Consider the following 20578-nt stretch of genomic DNA (forward strand, 5'->3'; position numbering starts at 1 on the left):
TGTGATATGCAGGATTTGCAGCATTCTGTTGGGATAACTGCATTAAATGGGAAGTGTAGTACTTGCTATACTTTATGTGGTGATTCCCCTAAACAAGAATTCCAAACTGGTTGTTGAAGCCAGTTCTTTTGCCCTGACCACAATCTGACTCTCTGGCCCCTTGCAATTAATGCTCTTCCAAGAGCTGTACTCCCTTTCCCCCTGTTTTCTGGGCTCTCTTTATCTAGTGAAATAAGTAATTAGTAACCCACCTTACAAGGACCTAAGTTCCTCACATTTGGTTCTGAGTGCCTCAACTCAATGGGAACCGAGAGATCTCAAGAACATGAAAAATCAGATGCACCATTTGCAAGCACATCTGGGCAAGGACCATATCCTCTTACTTGTCCCCATGAACACCAATCATATATAATTGCGAAGGGACAAGTCGTCCATGTAGATGTTATATTAACATTAACAGGAGCACTATATGTGCATAAGAGGACAACATTCCCATGTACGTTTAAATAGAAAAAACAAGGAACTCCTCTCCGGACCCAATCCTGCAAGTAAGGCACCTCCCATTTAGATAAACAGGAGTATACGTCACTCAGCACTTTGCAAGATCAAACCCTGTTTGCATGTAGCACATCCTATAATGACAGCAATAGCCATGGGTGGTAGCAATGCAGGTGTTTTGTACCTTTATAATGAGCTTTCTTCATTTACTCATGATTTCCTTTTTGCTTTCTAATTGTCTAAATCCCTCTCTTTCTTAACTCACTGTAGCTAGAGAGGGAATTGACATATGAGAAATTATCCAAGTGGACCAGCCCAGAAATGATGAAAACGTCTGAAGTGGAGTTGTTTCTGCCCAGGATCAAATTGGAAGAGAGCTATAACCTCAAATCCACTCTGAGCAGCATGGGGATGAAAGATGCCTTCATTCCGGACCAAGCTGATTTCACAGGGATGTCTGACAATAACAATCTGTATTTGTCAAAAGTTTTTCACAAGTCCTTTGTTGAGGTCAATGAAGAAGGCACTGAGGCTGCAGGTGGCAGTGCAGTCGTTGTAGCAGTGAGAACATCCTTAAATTCCGTAAGATTTAAGGCAGATCACCCTTTCCTTTTCTTCATCAGGCACAACAAAACCAACAGCATCCTCTTCTTTGGCAGATTCTGCTCCCCCTAGAATGTATTACTCTCTGCTACCAAATAACATCATTTTCTCACCATGCAACTGGGAAATACAAATTGAAGCCTGAAATTCAAAGCTTAGATCTAGTTGGTGCTTTTAGTTAGAGCCCTGAACATAAGCTGCCTCCATCAGGAGTAGCCTCAGAAGTAATTATGCCTCAGGAACACACACTGAGGCACATTTTCTTCTGTGCTCCTCTGCTGTACTGGGCAGACTGTAATCTACTGCAGCCCCTTACAGAGTGCAGCATACTACCCATTGCACAGAGCCTGCTCTCCTGGCTAGTGTTATGGGGGCCAGAGTCATGGCTCTGTAGTCTCTGTCCCTCCCCACCTATTTCTTCATAGGAGAGGAGAATACATCTCAGCATTCATGCCATGACTGCATCCTCATACTTGCAGACAAGATGGGAACAGGTCTAAAGCAGTCATGCAAAATGGTTTGGGGGAGGATAATTTCTCTTAATCTCTGCTACTGTCGCCCATGGACACATTAGACCCAGCCACAGTGAAGTGCTTAATAATTAAGTCTCTTCTTCACAGGTATTGCAGGTCTGTATACAAAGGGTGACAGAAAACACATTAAGTCCCGTTTGCAAATCCCAGGCACAAGGCCAGTTCATGACAGCAGTTCAGCATTAACTCTGAATTTCATAATATTTGCCTTGAGTTGTATTTATGAAGTTTTTCTCAATGAAAACATATTTCCTTTTGTTCTTTCAGAGTGTTAAAATAGAAATTTAACCTCATCACATACTGTCCACAGCGTTCCATTTGGAACCATGCCATTCTGTCTAAATGACAGATGTTGGACCATTGAGGAGTCAGTCTGCTGGACATACCTTGTACATTCATAAGTGCTAAAAGAGTTGTTCAATCAGTAACAACACTGCTCATAGAAGCATAGGAAAATCAACATTAGGCCAAATCCTCCACCCACTAATTTCATTAGGAGTGTGATTTGGCTGACTGAAGTGTTATCACATAGATGGTAATGCGTTTGTTAGAGATTTTATTGTCTGACATGTAATAAACTTGGAAGTGTACAAAAAAAATTCCATATCTTTAGTCTAAATTTTCACTTTGAAAATTAACATTTTGGAAATTATTGTAATTTCATAAAATCTAAGGCAAAAGCATGTGAAATTCAGTGCTCCCTAGAGGCTCTTTAAACTACACATTTATACTTACTAAGACCATCCTTTACCTCCCTAAAGGCCCAATTCAGTTTTTACTGCTGTCAGAGGAAGGACTCTGGATGAGGCACTAAACATTCTGACAGTGCTCTCTGACAATGTTGACACAGAGTCAGTTAACCGGCCTAGCCTCCCCAGCCAGTGAACTTGTCATCTTTGTCCATGTCATGACCTGCAGCTGCTTCTAGAGGACTATGCAGGGGTGTCATGTTGCTCATACTAATGTTTGTTCCTGTGCCTGATCTTTTAAAAATATTTGTAAATTAGTTTATCTTACAATTCTGATGGGCACAACTGATATGAAAACTTTCACCAGCATGCCTCCTGTCTGACTATAATGCTCATGGACATATAATCTAAAGTCTGCATCATTCATGTATTGTTAATGTAATTACTGGTTGTAACTTGCACCCATTCCTAGATACTAGTATCACTAATAAAGTAGAAAAATAGGTTTTCATTTCAAGAATGCAGTATAGCAAAGATATTCCTGTTATTTACCCAAATTCCAATGTACTTTTAGCTGATATTTTACTCCGTAACTCTAGTGTATTATTTGCACTTAAAGCAATAAAAAAAACACTGAGATTATGTTTCTACTATTCAAATTGGTGATTTAGTTGATTATAGATAGAGGATGGTTCGGGGGGGCGGGGGAGTTGTCAGTACTGTTTTGTTAGGATATGATATTCTATGCACTCTTAATATTTACAATATGTTTTCATTGTTACCATTCCAAAATGATCGTTATTTAACTAGGGTTGATTATGCCCAGTGCTTAATTTGTAATGAAAGAGGTGCCAGGGCTCAAATAATTTTTTTAAAATTTTCTTATTTTTTATTTTTTCTACATACATAACAGATGCAGCAAGCCCAGAGGTGCCAGCGCTGTGAACTGCCAAGCCTAGAGGTGCCGGGGCTCAGCCCTGGCAAAACCTGGCACAAATTAAGCACTGTTTATGCTCAGCTGAGAGTTTTAAAAATATCATTTTCTTTGTCTGCATTAGGCTGCAAAATGGTGTTTAAAATCATGTTATTTAAAATGTTAGCTAATACATTTGGTAGACACATCTCCTTTTCCTATTCTAGACAATAACTTGTTTCTATGAATCTGCCGGGAGCATGTATGAAATTTAACCCTAACAGACCAACTCAAAGCAGCAAAGAAGGCAATGTGTGCAAGCTTCCCTGAACATAACTAGCTCACTAATACAAAGAAAAATACTTACTTTTTTTCTATATGTACCCAAACACATATATATAAATACAGATTCAGACAACAAACCAAATTCAACCTTGGCATGTACACTGAAGCCAGTGAATTTGAATTCTATTACTGCAGGACTTAGTTTGGCCCAGATTAGATGCTGAAATTTGTTTGTTTTGTGACAGCTGCTTGTGACACCACTGGACCTGAGTTTTATTTGTTCAGCTGCTTAACAAGCCCATTTTCACAGTACTGCTGTATAGAGTCACAGATGCTGACCAGAACTATTTGTTTAAGCCAGCAAGGTTTATGCTATCTGAAAGAAATATTGTAAAACTGATTATACCAAAACAAAAATTAATAAATCTTACTTTTATAGACAAGATGTACACATCCACATAAAATATCATAATGAACTAGTTGTGCTCCTCCCTCACAAATGAAAAATACTCTCTATGTACAAATATAAGGGGGTAGCTGTGTTAATCTGTATCCCCCAAAACAACAAGGAGTCTGGTGGCACCCTACAGACTAACAGATTTATTTGGGCACAAGCTTTTGTGGGTAAAAAAACCTCACTTCTAAACCGTCACTTCTTCAGCTATCTGAAGAAATGGGTCTTTTCCCCAGGAAAGCTTATGCCCAAATAAATCTGTTAGTCTTTAAGATGCCACTGGACTCCTTGTTGTTCTCCATGTACAGTTTACACAATATACATTTGCAGCCAAATCCACCTGACAGTACATTCCCCTTTCCCTCCTGTCTATACAAACGAAAATAGATTTTCTTTTCCACCCACATCACTGTCCTTTGGTTTTAAGCGTAATACCTTATTATTATTATTATTATGGACTTAGATCTTTTGTTCTGGTAGGGAAAAAAATAGCAGGGGGTGATGGGGTCACTGACTTTACAGCACAACGTAGAGGTCCCTATTAAGTCCCCCTCCCCGCCTGAATCGTTCCAGCACGTCTCTCCTCCACCCAGATCTCTGTTCACCCCTCTCCCCCAGCAGCGGCAGCGCTAGTGGGGGCTTGGAAAGTGGGGCCGCGTCGAAATTCATTAGGCAAAAGGCAGAGAAAGGGCACCAAGTTTCTCTCGGCACGAGCAATGAGCATGTGCACACGCTCGGCAGTGGGACAGCCTCGGGCAACGCGACTGCACGTAACTCTGCCAGAGAAACATCGGTCCTGCAAGCCAGCCCCCACCTCGCCCTAGGCAGCTGCTGCAGGGAACTGGGGACCGACACAGGCATGAAACGCCCCGTGGGTGGATCCCGGCGCTTCCAGGCGCCAGAGGGCGGGATCGTGGGGCTCAGCGGAGCTAACACAAGCCCGAGGCCACCGCCCCTTTGCCTAGCGCCACCAGAGCCGCTTCAGCGACCTGAGCTTAGCAACAATCGGCTCCCTGCAGCTGCCGCCGCCCGATACCGCCCTATGGTCAGTCCCGGCCTGGCGCCCTCTGCCGCGGTGCCCGGGCGCCGTCTGCGTGTGGGGCGGGTCCTGCAGCGTTCGCTGCGGGGCGCGGGGGAAACCCGGAACCGGGGGCGGGCTGCGACTTGGGTTTCGTTTCCAGCCCGGGGCCGCTCGGTGCTGGCGGGCGGGGAGGAGACGCCGGGAGCCGGAGTCCGCCCTGGGCATCGGCCCCACGGTTGGTTCAAGCAGCTGAGGGCGGGGGGGCCCGTTGGTGCCCGGTGAGTTTGTTTCTCGTGCAGTGGCTGCTCCTGCTCCGGGGCTGGCACAGTCTGTGCGCTGGGAGCCGGGCACCGACCTGCAAACGCGCCGTGTGATGGAAAGCACCGCAAGCCCGGGGTGCGGCCCCCTGTGCTCTGGGGGCGTGGGCGGGAGCGGGGGTAGGTCTGCCTGGGGGTGCATGGGGGGGACAGGGGCGGAGTCAGGCTCCTAAGAAACCAGACACTGAACCTTGAATCCAGAACTCACAACGGGCACCTCGGGGCCTTTCCCTGCCTGGAGAAGGTGGCTCAGCCTGGGGCTTCCCCCTCCCAGTAAGCCCGGGTCGGGGAGGAACCCTGTGATTCTGTGCACTTTGCCCTGGGTTTTGCCCCGCCAGCCAAGGACCCTCCCCTACTTCCCTTGCCGGTGGGGTAGAACAGAGCTGGTGGGTGTGGTGCACGCAGCACAAGTTGCTGGTACTGGGGATTTATTAAATCCCTTGCACGTACAGGGGCCCGGCCTTGTCTGCTGCTTCTTGCGGGAGAGGTTCCTGCGATGGGAGGTGCGTGACACTGCCATTTACTGAGCCAGTAAAACAGGGCTCTTGTCTCTAAATGACTACCCTACAGCACTGGATTGAAGAAGGCAATAAAGTTTGCAATGAACATACCATGATTATTTTCATAAGCTCTGTATAGTGGCATAAATCCACACTACCCATGGCAGAACTGAGCCTAAAGATTTTACAATCTGCTGCAAGGCTGGCTTATTGTTTTGGCTGGTATTTCAATAAGTATATAATGTAGCCCTATTAGTCCCATGATACAAGAGAGACAAGGTGGGTGAGGTAATAGCTTTTATTAGACCAACTTCTGTTGGTGAGAGAGACAAGCTTTCCAGCTATACAGTGCTCTTCAATACCTTTCGGAGACCTGAAGAAGTTTGAAAACTTTTCTGTCTGACCAACAGACGTTGCTTCAGTAAAAGCTATTGCCTTCCCCACCTTTTTTCTCTAATAAGTCTATAAAACAGACAGTACAAACTCATTGGAATATGTGCGCCTGAATTACATTTTAATTGAAATGTTTGGATTAATTTTTTCTTACTCATGCTCATTCTGGGTTCCTCACTTTCTTTTTCTTGTTTTACGGATAGAGCTAACTATATTTCTGAAGGTATGTGACATTGTGGTCACTAGATAACCTTATGTATTATTTCAGTGTAAAACAAGCCTTTTCTGTTTGAGGGCTTGGGGATAGCCACTTCTGGGTACGCACTTTAGGCCCCATCCTGAAACAAACCCCACATAAAGGCCCATTCACTGCTTCATGGAGTCCTACCAGGCTGCAGAGGTCCAGACATGCAGACTTACTGTAAGATTGTGGCCTTAGTTTTTAAGATAACTGTATTTCTGCGCAAACATTACAACTTGTTAAATACTGCTTTTGCCTTGGATCCCATTACACTCCCACACAAGGGGAAATAGATATAGATATGCATACACAATTTTTTATTAGATGATTTTTTAAAACTCAAAACTATTCACAGTATTCAGAGAGTAGAGAAGAGATTTTTGACATTCATTTGACAAAACTAATCGGTTGTCTTGTAGATGTCACATTTGGAGTGGGCCTTAAGGAAGGATTTAAATATGGGGATTGAAGTTGCTTTGCAGACTAGCTCAAGAAGGGTGTTTCATGCATGGGAGAAGTACCAACATGGAGAGAAGATATTTGGTAGTAGAAGTTCTTTAATTCAGCAGATAGAGGCATAACGAGATCCTATAGCTGGAAAGTGAAGCTTAACGAAATCAAATGGAAGGAAAAGTGCACATTTTTAACAGGGAGGATAATCATTGGAATAACTTACCAAAAGACTTGATGGCTTCTCAGTCACTTCACATTTTTAAATTAAGAGATGCTGTAGTTCAACCACAAGTTATAGAGTCGATGATGTCCTAGTGAGCCATGTATGAAGTATCTTCACATGCTCATAAGGAGAGTGGAACTCTTAGGGTTATGCAGATGGTCATGAGAGACCACTGTGATCCTTAAAATCAGAGTCCTACACTAACTTGATGTTTGCTAGCGTTTGTAGAGTGGCGGGAATGGGGCAGTTTAAGCATGGGGTGTTGTTGGAATGAACAGCCAAAGAAGGTAGAACAGTTATGCAGGGCCTTGAAGTCAAGACCAAGAGGCTTGAACATAATGGAACACGAGCAAGCCCTTTGATAAACAAATCCCTCACATCTCATTTCCCATTCCCACTCCTTAACTTTTTCTGCTTGATTCAACTGGATTTCTTGACTAGGTATACGTTAAATACAGTATTTAAACAGATGGACAACCCGATACACACCGCTACCTGACACATGTCTCAGATGCACTGTGATGAACTATATGAAATGAAGTCCTCTATTAGCATTATAGCCTGTTAATAACTCTGATAATTTTTAAATGTAATATCAGTTCTAAAAAAGGTAGCTCTTATTTTCATGTATATGCAAGTGAGCAGTTATCAAATACAGTTGATTTTTTCCCCCTACTCTTGACTTTTCTCCCTATTTCAACTTCAGTAACTAGAGGAGAAATACACTGCAAATTTGCAAAACTATAAAGCCTGTGGCAGCTGTCATGATTGTAGGATTTGTTCTTATTTAGACTGCGATCATAGATCTAGAAAGAATTGTCTGTTGCAGCATGGAAACATACATTGTAATGCAGGGAGTTATCCTACACAGTACAGAGCAAAGGCGAAATACGAGAAGTGCTGTTGTATGAAATGACAGAAATTTATTCCCTCTGACATGAAGCAATCTGTACCAGCTCACATACAGACTCCACTGTTTGGTAAACTAAAAAAGCAGCTCCATCGTCATGGTCATGAAAGGAATCTGATTGGCTCGGCCTAATAGTAGGGGCCATGATGTACATAGACCTGTACACCACAGAGAGATGTTTTCCTCTAAGGGAGAGAGAGAAGAGTGTTCTTTTCCTAATAGGATTATTGTAAAATGGAAAAGGGCAGATGATTCAGTTACTTGGTAACATTGCCCTCAAACCAGATGGTCAATTAATATCTAAATCAAACGGAGTAAAACTGTATTCCTGCTATTTCCAAGTTAGAACTATCTCGGAACCAGAATGAGTGTCTCTTTGTATGCTGATTATCTGTTTTAGGGTTTTGATAAACTTCTGTCTTCAGTAATAAGACAGCATGATTAAGAGGGAGTGGTCTTGCAATATTTGGTCAGAGGGTTTAGGAGCTAGCAGATCTGTGATTTGCTTTCTTGTCTCCTAGTTTGGAGTCCAGGAGGACAAAGAACAAGTGCTAGTACTGAGTCTGTTGTTTTTCTATAACATAATAAATTTAATTTCAATCAACATGTGATTTAAGTTCAAGATGCTTTTAATAGTGCTCAAAAGGTACATGATGCAAAAACCAAATAAGCCAAAAACACCGCAGGAATTAAAACTATAAAACATGTATCACATCTACATGAGAGAGGGATATGCAATTCCAGTACAGGGAGGGCGTGAATTGGCTTACACCTCATCTGTATCCGCTGGCCCTTCCGTGTGGGTTAGAGTATCCCACGGGGTTTACCTAATTTGTGCCCTATCTGTCTTGGATTGATGGGCCTTGTGGCAACTGGGGAACAGCCAGTACATAGGAATGCACTAGTCAAGCCTTCTCCCTCCCCCAACACACCATCTAATATTAAAAAATATGGAAAGCAAAAATAAGATTGTCCATTCTCTCTTACTTTGTATAATACAAAATAGAAGAGATCTGTCTTCCCCTCTCACCTCTCAATTTTCTTGACAAGTGGGATATGAGCAGGTCATTCCAAATGTGGCCACCAGGGGCTTTTTGTGCAGCCACAGACCACCTGGGTGGTGATGGAGGAGGGAGAGCAAAGCATTATCCCAGGGCTGCACAACTCGTAAAGCGGCGAGGGCCACATTACTCCAAAAAAAAGAGCTGAGGGCCGAAACCCCCCGGCCCTGCGGAAACACCCCCCCAGGACCTCCCGGCCCCACGGAAACACACCCTCCTTCCTCAGCGCCGCCCCACCAAAACAGCTGTGGGCCAAAAAGGAAGGTTGGGGGTGAGGAGGTGATACTTGACTTTAAATCAACCAGGGGCTCCCAGCTGAAGAGGTGGCTGGGAGCCCTCAGGGGCAAATTAAAGGGTCCGGGGCTCCGGTGGCTGGGGGAACCTGGAGCTTTGCGGGGCTGGGGCAGGGATTTTAAAGGCCCAGAGCTCCTGCCACTGAGGGGAGCCCGAGCCCTTTAAATTCCAGACCCAGCCCATCCGCTGGAGCTGTGGCCGGGATTCAAAGGGCTCTGGGCTGTGCGTGGCGGCGGGGAGCCCTGAGCCCTTTAAATCTCAGCTGCGGCCAGAAATCTCTGCGGGCAGCCCAGAGCCCTTTAAATCCCAGCTGCGGCTGGGATTTAAAGCCTCTGGGCTCCCCATGGCTGCGGGCAGCCCAGAGCCCTTTGATTCCCTGCCGTGGGCCACACAGTGAGCCTCCGCGGGCTGCATGTTGTGCAGGCCTGCATTATCCCCTCTCTTCCTGTTGCTCCTGGATGCACTACCCTGCACTGCCTCTGGAGACAGGTGGGGCACAACCCTGAAGGAGCAAGGTGAGTTCTCGACCTATGGGGCAGGGGCACAGTGGGGGTCAGGCTTCAGTCCTGGGGTGATTGGGCAGAAGGCTCGGGTGGTGGGATTTAGGGAGCCTGACTGTGTGGACCAGAGCTTCAACCATGGGGTTTTGTGCCCACCACCTGGCTGCAGCTGAAGTGTTTCGGGGGCTGACCCCTAGCTCTAGCCACATAGCCCCGGCCTGTGGCCAAGCTCATAGGGCTTCAGGCTCCAACCCCTGGCCAAGTGGTGGCAGGCTCTGATCCCTGGCTCTGACCATGTGGCGCCAACACCTGGCTGCATGTTCTGACCTCCCAGCCCTGGCCAGTGACCCCTGGCTGCGAGCCCTGGATGCCGACCACCTACCTCCAGCCCTTGATGCCAACCCCTAGCTCCAGCTGTGCGACAGCAGGAACTGACCATGAGCGCTGGTGGTTGCTGTTTCTGGGCATTAATCCCTGTCAGTGATCGCCAGCCCCAGCTGCTAATCACGAGCTGGCCCTGATCGGTGACCCCTGGCCGTGCATCACAGGATGCAACTCTGGGCTCTGGCAGTGCAGATCTAGCCCTGGGTGCAGATCCCTGATTGCAGGCGCTGACCCCTATCTTCGTGACGGCAGGCTCCGACTCCAAGCCCTGGCTGCTGACTCCTAGCTCTGGCCTTGAAGCAGTGGCCACTGGTCCCAGGTACCAGCCCCCGCTGTGAGTGCTGACCTAGCCTCTGGTGGGAGCTGGCCCTGGGTGCCAATCCCCAGCCCTGGCCATGCAGCAGCAGGTGCTAACTCTGGCTCCAGCATGTGCTGGTCCTGGGCGCTGAGCCACAGCTCTGGGCACATGGCAGCAGGTTCTGGCTCTGGAGCTCCTGGCTCTGGCTGCAGGCACCGACCCCCAGCTGCATGGCCACCGATGCCCAGGTCTGGTGGCAGGACTCACCACCCACCCCCATTACCCCAGTCCCTGCTGCCTCACTTGGCTCTGCATCCAACCTCCCCCCTCCCTACATTACCCCATGTCCATGTTGCCTTCCTGGTCCCACATCCATCCCCCCATCACTCCTAACCCCTGCTGTTCCCCATCTAACCCCTCCATCCAGGGCTTAATTTGTCCTGGGGCTTGCTGCGAAAAGTGATATTAACAAACATGCAAATATCACTTTTCACAGCACTATTTTTATTATTGAGTCTGCACCACATACACAAAAAAACCTACCATAAGTAAATTACAATGATTTGGCTGTCTGTCTGTGCATATATATTTATTTTTCCTAAAGTGAATAAAGTATTTTAGGAAAAAGTGTCAATGTGACCGCCAGCAACAGGTGGTGGCCGTACTCTGAGGCCACCAAAAAACTTGTGTGAATCCCTGAATTCTAGTCTCTGATAAAGGCCCAGTCAGTACATGTAGTCAGTTAGACCTATGACAGCAAAATAATCTTAAGTGTAGCCTACTACGCTAAGCATACTGCAAAGTATGTCTGAAAGTGGAAATTTGCAAGGGCATGATGGTATTTTTCTTCCAATACTTAAAAAATAATTGCTTAGGTGTTAGCTGATGGAATCAAAACTGAAAGCGTTGTCATAAAAAATGCTATTTAAAGATTTTTAATTTCAAAATTCTGGTAGTACTGGGTTATTACTTTCTGACAGCTGAAAGGAGGAAGATGTGGAGTTACTTGTCTTAGACCACAGTGAAAGTCCATGTCAGAACCAGGAATAGAGCTCCTGATTCCCTGTCTTCTGCTTGGATTGCTGGAACAATACAACTTTTAGATGGAATTACATTGAAAATCTGCTGTTACAATAGTTCAACTGGCTAGCATTTGTGTGTGTGTGTGTATCTAGTAGAATTTTTGCTACTGTAGTTCTAACATACAATATGATTGGAGTGTGTTTTCCAGTAAGATGACTACGAAGACTTGCATGAGTAAACTTAACTGCATTCTGTGCAGGACGATTTTTTTTATTTTTTGTAAGTCCCACAAAGTGACAGCACTAAATATTATTCTTAGTTCAGTGTGGTAGAGTAAATGCCCTTCTTGTTGCTTGAGCTCTGATAATTTTCAGAGTACACCTCAATTATCTAAAGATCAATAAGATAATGTAGTGTAGAAAAAAAACCCCATCCTTGTTAATCTCAAATTTAAATTTTAATTAATCATTCTTAGTGAAACAGAAAAAAAATCTCCAACTAAATGTTTTTCTCTTTGTGAGTGCCGGAGGGCAGTGGAGACTGCTGCTCTTATTTTTTATTTAAATGCAGTTCTTTTGTACTCTTTCCTGAGTTTAACAAAGCCTCTGTCTTGAGTCAGTTACAGTAACATACAATATCAGACAAATACACTTCACAGTTTGGCAGGCGTGTTGAATAATGCCGTGGTTAACAGCAAAGCTGATAGCAAGCATTTTTCTTAGGTTGAAACAAGAATTTAGTAGGATGTGGGTTTTTTCCTCTATTTATGTTAGAGATGGTGAGTCAGGAATGTGAATTTGGTGTAGGATTGTGTTTTGTAGCAATGAACATACCAATGTTAGTTGCTGCCTTAGGATAAAAGATTGGAGAGGTTTTGAAGTTTTTGTTACTGGCTGAGATCATAAAATGGCTGTAAATTCTTATCTGTAGTTAATTCACTATTATCTCAACTGCTCATGTTTGTAGATGGCTGGATCTGTAATCTCAGGTTAACATTTAACCCTTCCCCACTTCCTCCAGGTGGACTGTTTGCACTTATTTTCTAACAACCTCAGAAGTGCAAGTGTTTACCTGTGTGTGTGGTGTAAAATTCTCTGTGGATTCTTTTTTAAATTCAGTCTAAGCTTTACAGTGCATAAGTGTCTCATGTTCCAGTGATACTTAGGGTAACCAAACATGGACTGAATCAGACTTCAAGTTTCTGGTAATACTGCAACAGGACCAGTTTGTAATTAAGGAATGTCATAATGACCAACAGTAATTCCTCTCACTTTTTTTGAAGATTCAGTGGGGCAATAGGATGGAGTCTAGGCTCTAGGACCCTCCCACCTTACGGGGTCTCAGTGGCTAGACTTCAGCTTGAGCCTGAATTCAACACTGAAGTTTTATAGCCCTGGAGCCCTATGTCAGCTGACCCACGCTAGCCACATCTGTGCCTCAGGACTTTCACTGCAGTGTAGGCATAGCCTGTGTGTCTTGCCCAAGGCCCCACAGGAAGTTTGTAGCAGATCAGGGAGTTGATACAGGGTCTTCTGCCTCCAAAATAGCTCTGTAATCAACAGTCGATCTTTCTACAATAATGATTTCTTTGCTACTGTGCTATAACTGTGCACTTGAGAAATCCCCTAAATAGCTGAATAGTTTTAGAATATTTTTATTACAAAGTTGTCTTGACAGTTTTGCATAGACTCTCTAGTTTCTTGTAGCTTTTTATTGCCATATCAGTAACCAAATAAATCCCCCACACAATTAATTTAAATTAGTATTGCCTGCTGATTTTAGGTTCTGAAAATACAAAACATTATCAATCAGCTCTAATTCATAGAATAATAGGACTGGAAGGGACCTCGAGAGGTCATCTAGTCCAGTCCCCTGCACTCATGGCAGGACTAAGTATTATTTAGGCCATTTCTGACAGGTGTTTGTCTAATCTGCTCTTAAAGATCTCCAGTGGTGGAGATTCCACAACCTCCCAAGGCAATTTATTCCAGTGCTTAACCACCCTCACAGTTAGAAAGTTTTTCTTAAAGTCCAGCCTAAACCTCCCTTGCTGCAATTTAAGCCCATTGCTTCTTGTCCTATCCTCAGAGGTTAAGAAAAACAATTTTTCTCCCTTCTCCTTGTAACAACCTTTTACATACTTGAAAACTGTTGTCACATCCCCTCTCAGTCTTCTCTTTTCCAGACTAGACAAACCCCGTTTTTTAAATCTTCCCTCATAGGTCATGTTTTCTAGACCTTTAATCATTTTTGTTGCTCTTCTCTGGACTCTCTCCAATTTGTCCACATCTTTCCTGAAATATGGTGCCCAGATTGGGAGCTTTCCAGTAACTTCTTTATGCACAAGTATATTTACAATGAGGAACTACTGGGCAGCAGCATAAAAAATAAAGCCATTATGTTATGGAGATTAGTAAAGAGACTGTAATGTAGACTCCTTTTCACTGGCTATTGGACTGAAACAACCAAATTAACTTCATATAAGCTACAGAACAGGCCTCACATGCCAAACAGCCTTTGTTTTATTACTATATGTGTTCTTGAATGGGCACACGTTTACTACTCATCTTCATTAGACTTTCTTTAATCCTAAAGATTCTCTCATATTACAATGTGAATTAAGGATAATACTCGTCTTAAAATCCTCTTGTCATGATTGTTGTCAGTCTCCCAATTGGTTGAATGAGAAATGCTGGAAGCAGAATTTCCTGTTGGTCACTGACAGACAGGAATAGATGGGCTCAGAGTATAAAACAAAACCAGTGCTGAACAATTGCCCTCTAACTGAGGAGTCAGGAATGGAAGAGGAAAGGAGTTAAAAATGACAAAAGAAAGGGATGAAACATTAAAGAGAGAAGATTACAATAAAGAGCTCTTTTCTTATGTGTGTTTCCCTCACCATCACAACCTCCTACTGTGCCCGTTATATTTTCCTATTTCTCTTCCCATTTTGCCTCAATCTCCCTATCTCTGCAGAAGTGGCACTCCATCCCTCTGGAACACATAGTCACAGGATCCACTCTCCATAACTCTACTGTGAAATAGAATACAAGCACTATCCTAGTGGCCTAGAAAGCAACGAGAGGTAATATGTGGATTTACCACTAATGTGTGAATAAGGCAGGTGTTTATAGAACTTTACACCCAAAATCAGTTTTTAGTTGACTAAGAAAATTGCCACCCAGATCATAAAGTACATGTAGTGAATATTTTACACTAAAGAGTCTAATAAAATTCAAATTATTACGTACCACAAGTTGGATTAAAGTAAATTTGAGGCATTAAGTATTGCACAACTGTGACTTAAACAATGTGCCTCCAATAATGACCACTAAATATAAAACAAACAACATCTGCTGATAAATTTGGATCACCTGTCTAAATATGAAATATAAATTGTATTCATGTGACTAGACAGTTCTGTAAGCTAGCTACTTAATTCCTGAAAAACAGTGTATAATGTTATTGAAAATTAACATGAAATCTTACAAAAATTGCAAAGTTTTCCAATTCTCTAAGTTTGTCCCACTTGTTATCTGAAGGCTCTTATATAAACTCAGATTTTGAGACAGAGAGAGAGAGAGAACACATGGTCCTTAAACTTATTTGACATTGTGCAATATCCTGAGATGGTGTAAAACCAGTGTAGTTCCACTGACTTCAATGAAGTTATGGTAATTTATACCAGCTGAGAATGTGGCAAATTAAATACTCATATTTTAAATCTGTATCTTATGTGATCTTTTCTTTCTGTTTCATCTTACAGGTTCTAAACCATGGATAACCTCAGTAAAGCAAACACCACCTTTGCACTCAACCTATTCAAAAGGTTGAATGAAAATGCCAAGACACAGAACTTATTCTTTTCTCCTTTGAGTATCTCCTCTGCTTTGTCCATGGTATTTTTGGGTGCAAAAGGTAACACCGCAGCCCAGATGGCAAAGGTATGTCTGGATAAATTTGAATGACTTAACACAGCTTTGCTCTAGACGCCGAACCACAGATCTCTGTTGTATGTTCTGTACCTATGGAACACTCCCATTATCATCCTTGTGTGCCTGAGAGTAGAATTTTGGTGGCACCATACAGCTGAGGTGCCTTGAAGAAGAGAGAACTGTCTAACTGCCTCAAGAGTTAGAAAAGAACTTCGTCAATTACATTCTCTGGGATTAGTATTAGATTATACTAATCGCCTAAATATGTCTTAAAATCATAGCCAGGAGCATTTTCTTAAAATCAGCCCCCCTTTAAGATGTCAAGTTGGGCAACCAAAAAAATCACTACTCGCTTTTGAAAATGTATGCCTAGTTCATTAAGCTCTTATGCCAACTCCTGCTCCAATGAGCACTCAGAACCTCCAGAGAGAGAGAGGGCCTAGGGAAGAAGAGTTGGGTGCCAAGTATGGATCCCTGAGGTCCCCCTGAAAGGTCAAGCAAAGACCTAAGAGGAGAACCAGGAGACAGTGTCACAAATGCGAAGGGAGAACAAGATTTAGAAAAGGAGAGTGATGAACAGTGGCAAAACTGGCAGGAGTCAGGGAAGATGAGGATGGAGTTGAGGCCCTGAGATGGGGTTGCAAAGAGGTTATTAGAGGGCAGGACTTCCATATTGTAGCTACATCCTTTTACGTACTCTTAGCTTGTGAACTTTTAGTATAGTCTACTAAGAGTCTTGGGTTGGGAAGTATAAATTTCAAAACTACATTTATTGCTGGCCATTTAGAGCCTTATACAATATTGGGGCTAGGGGAGGGAAAGGTTTTGTCTAAACTTGCAGCTTCAACAATAAAATAGGGTGGAGTCGAAACTGATTCCTGATAATCTGTAAGGACTTTTAGAATTGGCCTGTATATGTCTTTTGTTTAGAATGATTAACTACCATACTAGCAGAAGTTGCTAAAAATTACATATACTAATGGGTGTGAACATTCTTTTGTTCTGTGTCAGTAAAATCTCTTGCTCAAAATATCAACCAGTATAACAGCTCTGGAATTGTCATGGAATTCATATCGTGGCATTTTTTAGCAGTTATTACTTGGAAGCAAACCCAACTTTTGGGAGGTAGTATTTTTACAAAAATACTATCTTTTTAGTGTCACTTTAACTCAAACCGAGGACGAATTTTAAGCTTTGATACTAGGGTTATTTATTTAAACTACAATGTTTAAACAAACATCGAGACAAATTCTGCTGTTGCATTGGTGTAAAACTGGAGTAACTATTAGATTTCAATTAATTGTATCAGATTTACATTAATGTAAATGAAAGCAGAATATGGCCTGATCTTGATTTTAAAACCATTGACCTACGAGACCTGACATCAGTGAATTTAGCCAGAGACTTACCATGGGTCTCCTGCAGAGTTATCCCAGACTGCATTTGGTTGAATTGGGCCTGTTGTGTCCTATGGGGACAGTGCCTTCAATAAGCTGCCAGTCTGCCCTGTTGGCTGTTTGGTCTTTTGGGAAGCCTGTGGGGTCTTGGGCTATTTTTGTCACTTTGGGCATTTGCCTGCCCACATGCAGTAAAGCACTGTAGAGCTAAAGTTTTCCCTTAGAAAGGCCTTTTCAGGGTGTCTTACTTCACTACAGTGTTTCATACTAGAATAGCCATTCTTGATCTCTATTAAATAAATCTTGCTCATATTAAAGCAAAGGATTAATGTACTAGAGCACTAGGTCATTCCATAACATTTCTTCATTCCACTAACAATTAAGCTCCAATAAGAGCCAAATCTGTTCTTGAATGTCTTCCCAAGAGAACCTATGCTAACTATTGTACTATCAGGTGCTTCATCTTAGTGAAGAAGAAGAAGAAAAAGAATGAGGAATAGAACAATGCAAACATGAAATGATGCAACAAAAATCCATTGTGGAAGGCAAAATGGAGGCCCTGTTGCAAAGGCAGCAGCATCCTATGGGAGTGCTTGAATTGAAGGATAGTTCCAAAACATTGCTGGAAGCTTTGGGGAAAGGACTGTTGAAAGGGACACTGTCAACATAAATCATACCTTGTCTGAATTTTTTTAACCTCCTAGTGTTGCAAGTAACAGTTAAGATTAGGGAAAAATAAGGGACATTTCTCCCAGTTTGTGTACATGTGCATTTGACAGCACTTTGTGTTTCACTCTTTCTTCCATAGAGACATTTTCCCTGTTTGTCAGGCTCTTTCGCCCAATGAAACAAATTAAAAGAAAGTAACAATAACCCTACAAGTCGACACGGGGAGATAGAGACAGCTATAGGGCCCGAAGCTACTTTAAATTCATGTTTTGAAACTGAGTAGATTTCAGGTTTATGGGTTTTCCTTTAAACTCTCCAGAACTGTTCATTTTATATGCCCTAAAGCTAGAATCAAGTGAGGAGTCTCTTCAAAACAGCTATGTTTATTTCCAGGGTAAAATGTTTTATCATGAAATTTCCCTCTTCTAACGTGCACAATTTGCTCCAAATGTGCTGTGTAATGGGAAATCCTTTCTCTTTTAGGGCTGCCTTGGGTGTTCAGGCTGCAGCTTTCATCTCTAAGCTGCTGAAAGGCATTGTACTAACCTGTCCCAAAGCACATGTTTCAGCACATGTGGGTCATGCTGAGTGTATTCCTGTCTCTTTCTATAGGTGCTTGCTTTGGACAAAGCTGAAGAGATTCACAATGGATACCAGTCACTTATTTCTGAAATTAACAAACCAGGCACTAATTATGTGCTTAGGATTGCCAACCGGCTCTATGGGGAAAAGACGTTTAAATTTCTTGCAGTAAGTCAAACATTCAGCTTGTTTTTGTGTTATAACACATTTGCTGCATTTCAATTTCTGAGTGCAAATAAAAGTGTTGGCTTTAATCTACAGGCACTATATAGTTCAGAATCTGACTAACCAAAGCCAGTCTCCTTATAAAATCCATTCATGTGCTCAGCTGATTGTATGACATTCCCTAACTCTGATCTCTTGAGAACTGGAGCAGCGTGTTGTCAATGGAAGATCCATCAAACCCCAACTCTTCAGCATTCCATTAATCACTCGGGCATTTTCGGCTGGGAGTTAAGATTTTAAGTATTTCTTTCAGATGCTAGGCTAGGATGGCAGGGACAGGGAGGGGAATGGGCATTGTTGTGTGATGTTTTTAGGGGTTCCCCCCCTTAAATTGGACAGTGCATTCAAAGAACATAGCCCACGATTATTTTTTCAATAAGATAAAAGAGACATTAGAAATAATCTCAGCTAACTCTTTGGAGAAACAGATACTATTGTGTACAGTTCCCTTTTAAAATGTATCCAAAAAAAGTGTACCACTGATTTTCACCTTACTCTTTCTGACACCCTTCCTTCATCTCCAAAAATTAAGAGGTAATTGAAAGTCTCTCAAGTTTTAGATTCTAAAAAACAAACTTACATTTTCAGTAAGGAAATCAACCTTACTTTCCCCAGTCTACAGTAATTTTAATACTAAAAGGGATTGCCAGCATAAATTGGCTCAGATAAAGAGCTGCTCTTCTCAATTGAAGTTAAAACCACAGTGATTAAATATTTAAACTTGGCATCTTTGGCATTTCGTCCACAAAATAAGATTCCAAAATACAAATTGGAGATACAGCATGATTTTGACCTAATGACATAATTACAGACCTATTGATATTTGCACAGCAGGCCTTTTATAAGGCTGAACAGCAGGTTATTATGGTCCACACATACTATACAAAAAAGATATAGAAATAACCCTCTTGAGATTTCACTTCTGAACTAGATCAGGTTTGGGTTACTCTGGAAGGGTTACAAAAAACTTTATGTAGATACCGATTTACAAAGCCTTGTATTCTCAAACCAAAGCAAATTGATTGCATCACTTTCACCATGCAGTCTTTTTGATTTGTCAGTAAGGGTATGTCTACACTACGGGATTATACCGATTTTACAGAAACCGTTTTTTTAAAACAGATTGTATAAAGTCAAGTGCACACGGCCACACTAAACACATTAATTCGGCGGTGTGTGTCCACGTACCGAGGCTGGTGTCAATTTCCGGAACGTTGCACTGTGGGTAGCTCTCCCATAGCTATCTCATAGTTCCTGCAGTCCCCCCGCCCTTGGAATTCTGGGTTCAAATCCCAGTGTCTGATGGGACAAAAAACATTGTCACAGGTGGTTCTGGGTACAGCCTTACCCCTCCCTCCGTGAAAACACCAGACAAGCATTTCGCGCCTTTTTTTCCTGGATGAACTGTGCAAATGCAATAGCACAGCAAGCATGGAGCCTGCTGAGCTCAAGACAGCAATCATGGACATTGTAAACACCTCGCGCATTATCGTGCAGTCTATGCTGAACCAGAATCTGCAAAACCAGGGGAGGAGGACAGCTACGGCAGTGCAGTGACGAGAGTGATAAGGCCCTGCGCTTTGGAGATCCTGCTGGTAATGGGGCAAGTTCTAGCCATTGAATGCTGATTTTGGGCCCAGGAAACAAGCACAGACTGGTGGGACCACATAGTTTTGCAGGTTTGGGACGATTCCCAGTGGCTGCGAAACTTTCACGTGTGTAAGGGCACTTTCATGGAACGTTCTGACTTGCTTTCCCCTGCCCTGAAACGCCAGAATACCAAGATGAGAGCAGCCCTCACAATTGAGAAGTGAGTGGCGATAGCCCTGTGGAAGCTTGCAACACCAGACAGCTACCAGTCAGTCGGGAATCAATTTGGAGTGGGAAAATCTATTGTGAGGGCTGCTGTGATGCAAGTAGCCAAAGCAATCATTAAGCTGCTGCTACGAAAGGTTGTGACTCTGGGAAACGTGCCACAGTGGATGGCTTTGCTGCAATGGGATTCCCTAACTGTGGGGGGGCAATAGATGGAACCCATATCCCTATCTTGGCACTGGAGCACCAGGGCACCCAGTACGTAAACCGCAAGGGGTACTTTTCAATGGTGCTGCAAGCACTGGTGGATCACAAGGGACGTTTCACCAACATCCACGTGGGATGGCCAGGAAGGGTTCATG

General features: G+C 43.1%; 2 protein-coding genes across 6 annotated transcripts in view; both read left to right on the top strand.

Moving 5' to 3' along the window:
• Nucleotides 1-2974, top strand: part of LOC116832018 (serpin B10-like) — a 66954-nt gene extending 63980 nt beyond the window's left edge. For both annotated transcript variants that reach the window (XM_075062815.1, XM_032792419.2), the window contains exon 8: nt 769-2974. In XM_075062815.1, coding sequence (XP_074918916.1) covers nt 769-1173 — 405 coding nt within the window. In that variant the 3' untranslated portion in view covers nt 1174-2974. The remainder of the gene's footprint in view (nt 1-768) is intronic.
• Nucleotides 2975-4875: 1901 nt separating this feature from the next.
• The window catches only part of LOC116832022 (serpin B6-like), a 27135-nt gene continuing 11432 nt past the window's right edge, over nt 4876-20578 (top strand). Inside the window, exons 1-4 of one of the 4 annotated variants that reach the window (XM_032792424.2) lie at nt 4924-5020; nt 14570-14678; nt 15360-15537; nt 18207-18344. In XM_032792424.2, the coding sequence (XP_032648315.1) occupies nt 15370-15537; nt 18207-18344 (306 nt within the window). In that variant the 5' untranslated portion in view covers nt 4924-5020; nt 14570-14678; nt 15360-15369. Of the gene's footprint in view, nt 5021-5136; nt 5275-14569; nt 14679-15359; nt 15538-18206; nt 18345-20578 lie in introns of those variants that run through there. The other 3 variants (XM_032792425.2, XM_032792427.2, XM_032792428.2) reach the window with 3 other exon arrangements.

This window comes from Chelonoidis abingdonii, chromosome 2 (genome assembly GCF_003597395.2).
Source record: "Chelonoidis abingdonii isolate Lonesome George chromosome 2, CheloAbing_2.0, whole genome shotgun sequence".
In the NCBI taxonomy this organism is placed as follows: domain Eukaryota; kingdom Metazoa; phylum Chordata; order Testudines; family Testudinidae; genus Chelonoidis; species Chelonoidis abingdonii.